The 12,491-nt window shown below is 35.5% G+C and overlaps 1 protein-coding gene across 1 annotated transcript; it reads right to left on the minus strand.

Annotated features, from left to right (window-relative positions):
- Positions 1-6,235: 6,235 nt before the first annotated feature.
- LOC113313689 (cyclic dof factor 2-like) lies at positions 6,236-9,440 on the minus strand. The gene is made up of 2 exons (XM_026562483.1): positions 9,099-9,440; positions 6,236-7,992 (listed from the first exon to the last, which is right to left on the minus strand). The coding sequence occupies exons 1-2, from the start codon at positions 9,234-9,236 to the stop codon at positions 6,604-6,606; spliced, it is 1,527 nt and encodes a 508-aa protein (XP_026418268.1). The 5' UTR covers positions 9,237-9,440; the 3' UTR covers positions 6,236-6,603.
- Positions 9,441-12,491: the final 3,051 nt, after the last annotated feature.

The raw sequence follows: 12,491 nt of genomic DNA on the forward strand, positions 1-12,491 counted from the left end.
ATGCTTTATTCAAGTGACATGCGGAAGAACCATAAACTAGAGGGTTGTGTTATGCATGGGTTTTTTTAAGCATAAATTGTTATGCATTTATTTCATAAGAAGCATAACCTGTAATGCATTGATTTCTTAAACAAGCATAATAAATATAACAACATTTTTTGCATAACTGAACATGCATTAAACATTGAAGCTGCATAATATGTGATGTGGATATTTTAAACAATGCATAACTAACCATGCATTAAACATTGGGAGCTGCATAACATATTATGCAAACAAGCATAAAAGTAATTTTAATGTACTTACAGGCTGTTGGCATTCTCAAAGTATGTCTCCAGTACTTCCATCATGGCTGGTTCTATTGTATCCTTGTAATCTTGAAAGAATTCCATTGTTTCCAGCGGAGGTAATTTTCTGAACGGCAAGCCAGCAGACGTACGGGGATTTTCTTCTTCAACTTTATTCTCATCAGGCTTGTCTTTTTTCTTCTGTTGCTTCCCTAGCTCACAATCTTTGAGTAGTACACTGGTTGTCCTTTGATTCCATGTTGTCCTTTCCTTGATTCTTCTTACCTTGCTTCCTGGTTGCTTCCCATCCTCTTCTGCCTTGTTTGCTTTTCGCTTCACTACTGACTTTTTCTTCAATGGTGACCTCTTCAAAAATTCTGTTCTTGGTACAAACTCCCCTCCTACGTCTTCTTCCTAGAGATTCATGTAATCAAAATGTGTTATATATAAACAGTTTATTATGAAATTAATAAATAGTTGATTAAACAGCAAAACAATAATATAGTAAACAGTTTATAGTTGATTAAAAATAATAAGTAGTACATAGTTGATTCGACATTAATAAAAATACCATAATAAAAGATGTTATGTTGCTTTTCTAAAAGTTTTAAAATACAAAATCTATTTATATTTTAGGTACCAGGTTTTGTGAAATTATCTCCATCTCAGCATCTTCATTATAGCCTTTTTCTTTTTCAGCATCTTGTGTGGCACCAGGAGTTAAAGGATTCTCAACCACCATCTCCTTCTCTGCATCAATAACCATCTCAACAGCTACTTGTTGTGTCTTTTCAACCACTGGCTCTTCTGGTTGTTGTGGTTCTTCAGTTTGATGTTGTGGTATCTCAACAGCGGGTTGTTCCAGATTTTCAGCTTGATGTTGTGGTCCACCAGCATCATCTTTAATTGCAGCAGCAGGTTGTGATAAATGCAGATTAAATGTGGGCACCACATATTATTCTGCTTTCTTCTGAGTTTCTGGAAGAATGTCATCATCACCACCGGCCAAAAAGTCTCTTTCCTGTGCTTCAAGTCTTTCTTGTGTTGTTGTTATATTTGGTGATGTCTCCAATTCCACTTGAGTTTTTTTTTCCTTGTCGTCGTTGGAGAGATTAACAGCTTTTTCCATGTCCATGAAAGGTGAAGACTGGATACCTTGACTAGCCGTTTGGTCTTGGCTATCGAGTCTGATAACTTCTGGCCCTGATTCTTGTGTAGGTGGTTCAGTTGAAAATACCAGTTCAACAAGAGTCTCATTCCTTGGCAAGTTTTGGCTCAGTGGGTAGCTTGGCTCAGCTGATGATACATTGACACTAGGTCCACCTGACGACTCCTCCTGCACTTCTATGTTGCCACAATCAACGAGCAATTCCTTCACGTAATTATACAACTTTTCGTTGAAGTCTACTCAACTCTGTCTATTCCTCTCATGAGTCTGCTTCATGTCTTTCAACTTTGCTTCAATGATCTGCAACCTTGCTTCAGCACTATCGGGGGGACACGTTTCTTTTTCAATGATCTTAATCGCATCCATAAATGCTTCTTCATATTTTTCCATGTTGTCTTCAAGATTGATTGCGACGAGATCATATATCTCTTTCCTTTTTCTTGGTTTTCTTGGTTCACAGAATTCCATCTCCATTGCACTGTACTCATCTCTAAATTTCTCATTATACTGCAACATGATTAATGACACTCATCAAAGGAATGCATAACAAATATAACAACATTTTTTTATATGCATAACCTGTGATGCATCTCGTCTAAACAATGCATAACTAGTCATGCATTTAATATTGGAACTGGATAATATGTCATGCATTGATTTGTTAAGGTGCATAAATTATTATGCATTTAAAAACACAACCCTGCTTAACTCCTTTTCAATATTGAAAAATGCATAACCGGTCATGCATTCATATATTGGGTTGCATAACATGTTATGCATTGATTTATTAAGGTGCATAACTTATTATGCAGTTATCATTTTTTGCTAACGTAACTTATTATGCATTCATTTTTAAGGAATTTAGAGATACTTTCATAGATGCATGAAGGTCAATTATAAATCATGAAATGTTCACAAACAGGTACCTTTAAGAATGTAATATTCTTCTTGAGCATTGCTTTCTTCATTGCTGCCAAGTCCCACTTCGCAGCTCTCGGTGTAGCATTGGAACTGACCTTGACGATGTTGGATGATATCTCATCTATGTTAGAATGCTCAGCCAACCAAAGCTGCAAAAAATAATAACTAAAAAGATATTTTGTATCCAAGAAATTAATATTTATTGACAGATATTATGAAAGTAAAAAAAAAACTAACTCACAAGAGAATATATAGTGCAACCACTGCAATTCCTGATATGAAGATTGTCTCTTTTTACAGTCTTGATTCCCTCAATCAGGTGTTCATGAATAAGATCAGGAAAAGAGACAGAGTCCATGGTTTCCAAATCCTTAACTAAACCAACATACGAAACGTCTAAATTGTCTCCATTTGAACGACAAAAGAACAAGACGACTAGCATGTAAAGGAAGATAAGGCAGACAACTTCCTCTTCATGACCTTTCTTATCAAGTTTTTCCAACACCAACCTTTCAATATGATCTATTCACACCTTTGTTACCCATGCTTTGGGATCTGTGCTGATAAATCATGGCTTTGTTTTGAATGAGAATTGCTTGACGAGGGGATGTGATTGAGTCAGCTCTATCTCTGCCTTCGAAGTCAGAATATCATTTCCTCTGTCTCCTTCAATTCTTGGAATCAGAAATGTAACAGCAACCTCACTAGACGTTGATGCTATGGACTTGTTTTCAGAAAACTTGAATGCATGTCGATTCAAATCTTCATGGTCATATGATAGAAAGACTTCATCCATCTGCTTGTTGCTCTTACCATCCAATTGTGCCATGTTTGCAGCATATAACCAGTTATAGAACTTTCCAAACACACATACATTCATCATGTTAGCCTGCAACGGATTCAAACCACCTCTGTCTTTTATCTTACTAAACAAGTGACCTACCCTAAGTAAACCTGCTCTATAAGTACCTCCTTGAATTGCAGATTTGGTTTTAGGTTTAACTGCATAAACAAAAGAACAACACATTTTTTATATGCATAACCTGTGATGCAGCTAGTCTAAACAATACATAACTAGTCATGCATTTAATATTGGAACTGGATAATATGTCATGCATTGATTTGTTAAGGTGCATAACTTATTATGCATTCATATTTTTAAATAAGTTATGCACCTTAACATTTTAGAACTGCTATTTTAGAACTGCATAACCACACATGCCTCTTTCTCAGGCATCTGTATAAACCATTATGCACATCTTTTACCATGCATAATCTGTTATGCACTACTAGTTAATACTACATAAACAAACAGTTGAATGCATAACATATTATGCATATTTTTTAAGAAGGCACAATATGTTATGCATTTGTTTTTTTAACAAGCATGATTGTTTTACATACGAACAAGCAGGTAACTGATAAGAGAAGTTTATTAACTGATGCACAACAGGAACATGAAGGAATTCAACGCACCTTGTTTATAGACAATACATTGCTTATTAGATTCTTCTTCTTCCTCCTCTTCACTCTCGGATCTTTCGATTTGCTTGTTCTTCATCCTTTTCAGGTCTTTCGATTGTTTGGGTTCATGTCTTTTTATTTTCTTCTGATGATCAACAACTTGCCTCACTGAAACAGACCAAATCAATATTGAAACAAATCAAAGACACCAATTAAACAATATATCACACAGAAGATACCACAAGCAAATCTTACCATCTTCGGCATCCTCATTGTCTGCATCATCACCCAATACTTCCTTTGACGCAGCATTCTTTGCTTTATTTTTTCCCTTAGTAGCTTTTTCAGGCCTAGGTGAACTAGGTGATACTTGAGGTGACGCCTGATCTTTTAATCTCTACGACTTCCTTGACAGGGTTGCTTCACGACCTGATCTTATAAATAAGCTATTCATATTAAGTTATGCAGTAACTTTGGTAAGCTTAGGTTATGCAGTAACTTTGGTAAGCAGAACCTGTTATGTATCTGCATAACAAGTTATGCACATTTTTCTACAGAATTTTGTTATGCAGATGAATCACAGACACACGAAGGAACGTAAATGCATACCCGTGACTTTTCTTTTCTTCTTCGCAGCGTTGTGTTTTTCCTTGGTTCTTGTCTCCTTTTGTTGTTGGTCACCAGCAGTTTCCCCTTTTTGCTCTTCTAGGTTATCATCATTAGCAGGTAAAAATGATGTTAAAATTTAAATAGATGAAAATTAAAAAGCAACACCTAAAAATGGGTGTTATGCAGTGTTTTTTTTGTAAGCATAACCTGTCATGCATCTGCATAACAAGTTACACACATTAATTTGATGTTGCATACCCTGTCATGCATCTGCAGAACAAGTTATGCATATTTATGTTATGCAGATTTATGTAATGCAGTTTTTTTTTATGCAGAATCAACACATCAATTAGTGAGGATGCATACCAGAGACTTCCAATCTTATCTCAGCATCCTTGTTTGCCTTCTTTTTCATCTTTACCAGTGTTTGGTCGCTATCACTTTCTCCTTTTTCATCTTCAACATCTTCAGGTAAAATTGATGTTAAAATCAAAGAGTGGGTGAGTTATAGAGCAAAAGAAATTAGGGGTAAACATATTTAGGATGAAAATTTCACCAGAAACAATTTTCTTCTTAGATGTGTTCTTCTTTTTGGGATTTCCGGCTTCTGGTTCATCATCGGCTTCTGGTACAACAATACTTAAAATTAAAAAAACAAATGGAAAAAACAAAATCGAAACACAAACGGATGAAGTAATTGCTGAATCTCACCGTTTTTTTTCTTTTTCTTCGACTGAATTTCTCCTTCGTCTTCAACATCAAGAACAAAAGTTAAAATCGAAAAAAAAAAATCTACTGAATGCATGCAAGAATACATCGACTAGAACTAGTTTTAATACCTGTTTTCTTCTGTTTCGATTTCTGAAGACGCGTTTTCGAAGGTGTTTCATCCATTAAATTGATTTCTGATGAACGTGTTTTCGTTTTCTAATGAACTGTTGTAAATGATTTTTAGGGTTTGATCCAACTTCAATCGGTTTTAAATGATTGATTTGTTTGAATGATGTAGAAGAAAATCTTTGCAGATCCGTTACAGTGTTTATGGAGGAATAGGAATAGAGAAAGAAACTGGTGAGAAACGGGTGAGGAATAAATGAGAAGAAGAGAAAAGAAACGGGTGAGAGGAATAAATGTTCTGACCGTTTTCGGGAGTTAATAGAACTGCCCAGAACCGCTGAAGGGTAATTGAGGAACTCTGCACGTTTTTAAGAATTTTAAATAATGTTGGGTGCGACTGTAGGGAAAAGTAATTGTGGGCCTGGCGATAAGGAAAAAAATATCTGGGCCTACGCCTAATTTTCCCATTATTCTTTGCCTTAATCATTACAAGTTAGCTTCTTTAAAGCTTCTTTAAATACGGAAGGAGAAACCCTGAAAATAGCTCCCTGACTACTAGTAGCATTACACGTGGGAGGATCTGGAGCATTCAAAATTAAAACTGATTAACCCTAGACTGAATTTAACGACTAATCAAGGCAAAACTTAAATCCTAAGCCACTGAATAACCTAGCAGCCATCCCGCCAGTGCTTATTGATAAGGGCTACCCTCCGGAACATGACACAAATCTTGGATAACGTTGTTTAACTTCACCTTGATTAGACTTGGTACAGAAGTTCAGGCCATCTTCAGCATATAAGATCAACATAACGTGTCTAGCGCTGCGGTCCTTTTGTCAGCTCTTTTTGCTGGTTTGAACCAAACATGAGCACATGAATCTGCATTTCAATAGTCTATAATCGAAACAGATGCTAGACAGCACTTAATCATCAGCAGATGCCTTTATAATAAAGAAGGGTGAAATCATTATGTAATGATACCGGTGACCTTGTCAGCATCAGTTTCCTACTACCGCTAAAAAAACACCAAAACAAAATAAAATCAACAACTGCTTGCTCACTCCCTATTTCTATTATTTACAGCAACAACATTGTTGGCAAGCTGCTGACTCACCCTTTATGACTAACAGAGTTTTAAGCAAATTGTATTGAACTTTCCAGAAGACCAGCTTCTGTCAAAGTTCACCCATCTAGGTCAAGTACAAAACATTGTCACAACAAACCCAGTAACTAAAAGCTGATCAAGTATGCTTGATACAAACAAAATGAGTAACCAGTACCAGATTAGACTTATAAACCTTGGAGTAGAAGCTGGTCTCATGTGTTTTCCTGGAATGACTGTGATCGACAGAGTGCAGCTGGGTTTGCTTGTAAGACCTGTTCAGCATCTGATGCTTGGTCCTTGTTTTTTGTCTTCGACTCAAAAGCTTTGAAGATACCGCCTTTTATAATTGGTTCTTTCCTATCTGGCTTGAAACCTAGAGTAGCCCAAATAGAACTCTTTGCAGCCTCATCTGGGTCATCAATTCTTAACGTCTTTGGAACCCAAAGACATTTTTCTGCTTTCTCTTCCCCTTGTAGATTGACATCTCTAGAATGCTTACCTAATGTTGGTGAGCCATTGCTTGAACAACCACTGTTGCTAGTGGAGGAAGAAGGAGAGATACTTCCATTAGATCCAACCCATGGCACATTCCAAGATCTGGCAGCCCAGCCAGGCATGCAACCCCAATAAGAGGCGGGTATAAACGGAAATGGCATGCTTGGGGTGCACAAGGCAGGAGCAGCTACCATTGGCATTGGACCCCACTGAACTGGCCTAGGACTACCATTCTCTGGACCACAGACCAGCTCAGGACACCTAGGGGGTGCCATGGCAGCTACGTTATTCCAACCTGGACTCCATGGGTAGGCCCATGGTGGACCTGGGTAACAATAAGCAGGATGTGGAGGATTAATTGTGCTGAAACAAGCCGGAAGAACACCTTGCTCCATCTGAATACCATTTTTAGGCAACTCTTCTTCGCGGTGAGTAGCAGTCGTGAAAGAATCACAAGAGGATGGTTCCTCTCTTGTTTCTCCAGAAAGTGCAGCACCAACCTCAACTTTTCTTTTCTGGTCACCTAGATTCAGCACAGTTGCCATTGATTCACAGAGAGGTGCTTCTGTACCAAATCTTAGGACACTGCCATTTCCATTAAGAGGCGCAGAAGGTGTAAAAATTGCCCCAGGTGAGAGTTGGTGATTGGCTGAGTCGAGTGAGTCAACCTGGTTGGTTGGAATTCCATCAGAAGACATCATTAAGTGACGGTATTGTGAAGCTAGGTGCTTGTTCTTCCGGCGTCCGGCTCCCACGGGAACGTTCCTCATGGTTCCTCCAGCAGTCCAATATCTCTGACAGTTTTTGCAGAAATGTCGAGGTTGGTTAACATTGTAATTGTTGTAGTAGCAAAATTTTGTTTCCAGGCTGTTGCAGCGAGGGCATGGTAGGATCTTGTCTGGTTTTTTAAGAAGCTTTTCTTGATCACCTGAATCATTTCCGCCCTGGTCTTCCTCACTTTTGGGGTCCAGCATAACTTTGTTTTCCTTGGTGCAATTTTGATAGTTGTTTTCCTTACCAATACTCAAAACAGGCTTATCAGCCTTGCAAGGGTCTTCCACAGAAGAGACATTAGAATCTGTTTTTGTTGTTTTTCTGCATCTGTCCTGTATCAGAACAGAAAACACAGTTGGTTTCACAATACAACTAGTCATATGCCATGGATGCAATTCGATTTCTGCATGACAATTAGTAGTGACATAATAGTGCGTGTCATGAGTGGTTTTAAAAAAAGGTGGACAACCCAAAATCTTTTTCTTTTTTTGGTTCTGTGGTTAGAAAAAGAAGAAGGGTGGAATATAGAAGAAGCATGTCAAGCAAGGCACCCAGATAGTTCCAAGTGAGTCATCCTGAACCGGACTACAGTTCTTTTGATATGGTCAAGGAACTACAAGAATAGCATACTGAATCACTGCTATTATTACAACTTGAAAGTACTAATGAAACGGCAATTCAAGATAAATCAAAAGACTCCCATACATTGAGGCCAATGGGTCTTATTTAGCACCAAAACTACAGACGCATCAAGATTGTATAACTTCAAAGTCAAAAGTAAGAACCCAAAACCATACACGAATTTAATCAAACAGCTCAGGTTACTATACTTCATAATGAAATTAACATCAATTACAAATTCTCACAGTAGTATTTTGCTACTAAATCTCAAAATTCACCCCAAAGAACTACCAGTAAGATCTGAGGTTTAAGATGATATCTTGAGAGGTTTCCAGAGGCATAAAAATCACTATCTGCTGTATGTAACCAATCAAATCAGGGTTTTAATTACTAACTATAACTCCAAAAAAAAACACACACACACACACACACAGATAAATTTACTAAAAACATATAATTAAACACACAGAAGAAGAAGAAAAAAAACTACACATGATATTTTCATTTAAATCTTCAATAAAAAAAAATACAAACTTTGATACCAATTTTTATTTTTTGAAAACATTAGAAACAAAAGTCAAGTATAACTGAGTAAGGGAAAAAAAACATACTAAGATTTACTTGTTTTCTCAACGCTAACTTAAAAACACATACATATATTTCCATTGAGAGATGCACAAACAAAAAAAAGGTGTCTGGAAACCGAACAGACTTTGCAAGTTTCAATCATCAACACGTACTCAGAAACTACTCATTTCACTCCAAACAGCAGCTTTTTTCTTACTTAACAGAAATCAGAAACATAAATAAAAGTTACCTTATCTTCAGAGAAGAGTGGTGGAATCTGAATTTCTAGATCGGATTTTTCAACAGCCTCGACTGTAATCTGACTTTCTTGTAACGGAATGGTTCTTCCAAATAGTTTAATAGCCGGATCTTTTAACTCAGTAGTCATTTTTTTTTACTCTAATTATCTTTTTCTTTTTCTTTCTGGTTTCAGTTTCTACTACTTTTCCTTGGAAACACGAAGAGATCGATGAACATATCTTTTAACAAACACACAGACAGTAGAGGAGATTGAGATTAGAGAGAGAGACTTTTAATAAAATAAGTCTCAGAGAGAAACCACTGAGGAAAAAACACGAAGAACGTGACAGAGAAAGGGATTTATTTTAACATTTTATTTCTTCAATTCATTATTTTTGTGTTTTAATAAATACTTATAAATTAATATTTACCGGAGAAATAGGTTACCTATATTCCTAGCTGGTGTCCTAGTCAGTGTTGAGATGGCTTTTGAGCCACGAATTTCATGGGTTGTGGATCCAACGGCCGAGGTCATGTTTTTCACTATCACAGTCTTGCGTCCCACACGGATGAGTGGAGGTTTTCCACCGGAGTGACAGAAATAACCTTAGTACCTCGAAAAAAAAGAAAAAAAGGACATGACTATGGTCTAACTCTAGATTGTGGATCCATATGTTGATGTCATTCCTCTGTGATTGATTTGCATCAGTATCAGATGAAATAAGTACTAACCAAGAAAGTATCGTCTGTTAAATTTGTTGCGTGCTTGTTATAGCTCTTTTAAGTTTCCGAGTTGTTTGTTTTTTCCAAAGAACCTAACCCGAATTAATTGCTGAAACTATGTATAAATCAATCACAGATTTACAAAGAGTCAGATGTTGGCATAAAAAATTGTAACAACAATAAAATATACAAAAAATAATGTTTATTTGCATACGAAGGTGCATTTATAGAGAGGAAAAATTTAAAAAATTATGAATACTTGGATTTTCCAATATAAATAAATATTATCTCTCGTATACTTTTCGAAAATGATAGATACACAACGAAGTGTATGCACCGTGTGATGGAGGGATGGGTCCACTTCTGCCCACCCCTATCCCAATGCAGAGAGGGTGATCTTTCTGCCGTTGGATCCCCTCTCGGTGTACACTTCGTTGTGTATGTAGCAAAGCCGTATACTTTTACTTTTGTTATTATTTCTCATATCAATGACCGACTCTTATCTTGTATGTACGTGTACAAAATAATTCCACTTTGGAAACTTAACCGTTGTTTATTTTAAAACGGCATTGATATAATAATCGTAATGAAATCTCATGTGCTAGCAAGGAGTTTAAGTTTCCTTTCTCTCGATGGTTTTTTCAAGTGTTTAGGTTGGTCCAATGGATGCATTGTAGGTTGTCTTTTCATGAAAACTACTAATCATGATTCATTCATAACCTATGCAACGCAATCAAGAACGGTAATTTCCAAAACGAAACATCTTTACTGGTAAAATGTTTTTGAATCTTTCTAGACAAGCACCGTCAAAACTGAGATTCCATTTCCACTTTAAGAAAATAATGAATCCCTTGTTGCTCGAATAGCATTGACCCTCTGGTATAGGTTCCACCGAAACCCTAAAATGGCATGGTTGGTTTTGGCAATGTCCAAAACAATGCCTATCAAACAATTTTTATACTTTTTTCTTCTTTCTTTTTCGGCCAAACCATCTCACATGAGACAATCTAGTGTATTAAAGTTCTTTAAAATATTAATTATTTTTATTCACATTTGCACAAGTTCTAAGTAGAACCAATAATGTTATTATAAAATGGTTCTGTCGAATTTTACATATGCATTGAGCATTTCTAATGGAATAACAATTTCACATAATATGATATTCCATAACTTATGAGTAGAGGTTCACTATAAAAAGAAAACTAAAATTAACTTGTTATTTCTAACATGAATATCGAGGACAAATATGACTGTGTGGATAATTTATACAAAATTGTGTTAGAAATTAGAATGAAGCTAAGTGACAATAAAGAGAATGACCATTTTATATCAAATTTAATATTTATTTATGATATGTTACAAGCAGCACCAGTATATTCCTTTCTCTCTACTTTCGTAAGTTACTTTTCAGGTCTCCTCAGACCTTCTACATACTCTACATAATATACACAATTATTCTTACAAATTGGTTTTCAAGGTTAGTTAAGACTTGGAACATGATACTGATTTTTCCGATTAGTTATCGCCATTCTTTGGATTATACCACGCCATTTTCTTAAAAGATAGTCAGATTCAAATACTGTATGCGATTTAGTTGTTTTTAAATACAAATATCAGATACATAAAGAAGGGAAATTGGATATATTCATACACACTTTAGTAAAGAACCAACAATTGGGGATAGTTGATTTAATTGGGAGATATGATCTATTAATTCATGCTTCAAAAAAAAATGATCTGTTTATTCCATCCTTGGTATCCTTCCAAGGGGTGTCTCAAAAGTATAATCTAAGTTATCCTTCTTAAATATTATTAAATTGTTTTTTATAAGTTTTTTAAAAATTTAAGCATTAATGTTTCTTACAAGCTTTAATTAGTAATCGAGCGACAAGTTGGGTACTTTTTAATGTTTCTTACAAGTTTTTTAAATATTTTCTTCTTTTTTTTTTACATTTTTTGGAAACAACGTCAACAATGGGCATGGTAATTGATGAATACCATGTCGAACGGTTATAATGTTCTTTATCAACAATAATCGGCACGATATTCATTATATAAACAATGTCGATAGTTTAATGACGTCACGGTATTCATTACATAAATAATACTGACAGTTTATAGTAGGCATTAAAATAATTTACCATGTTGACTGTAGCGTGAAACTTTTTACAGCTTTTCAAATGGAGTTCATCTGTTTCCATACCAGCCAATCTAGAATCGGCATAGTATTCTTCATTCTACCATGCCGACTCTGGAAAAAAAAATCTTTATATAAGTAAGTTCAAAATTTAGTACAATTTTTTTTATTTATTAAAAAATAATTTAAAAATAGAAGGGCAGTTTAGCCATTACAAAAACTAAATGAATAAAGGATTATGAAAATTACTTCAAAATGTTGTATTGTTTTTATTCAATAACTTTATCTCTCAATTAACCTAATTATGGATTTCCTAGTAAACTGTATATGAGAGTTACGGTTTGATATACAGTTTATTCCGAAATAATTTCTGAAATAATATGATAAGAGAAAATATATATTATCTTCATTTGTGAAAAAAATATACCACTTTTTCGTTGTAATATAAAAATAGTCTAAATTAAGAAAATAATATTAATATCTCCTTTTTAAAAAGGGAGGGAGCAGCACGGAAGAGTTGAGTCCATTTGCACCCCAAGAGAA

The sequence above is a fragment of the Papaver somniferum genome, chromosome 9, assembly GCF_003573695.1.
Source record: "Papaver somniferum cultivar HN1 chromosome 9, ASM357369v1, whole genome shotgun sequence".
Taxonomy (NCBI): Eukaryota; Viridiplantae; Streptophyta; class Magnoliopsida; order Ranunculales; family Papaveraceae; genus Papaver; species Papaver somniferum.

Bases quoted from the DNA above. Each gene is read 5' to 3' on its own strand.
- LOC113313689 (XM_026562483.1), bottom strand. From the start codon at position 9,236: ATGACTACTGAGTTAAAAGATCCGGCTATTAAACTATTTGGAAGAACC. The intron at 7,993-9,098 runs GTAACTTTTATT...GTTCTGATACAG, and splicing joins CACTCTTCTCTGAAGATAAG to GACAGATGCAGAAAAACAAC.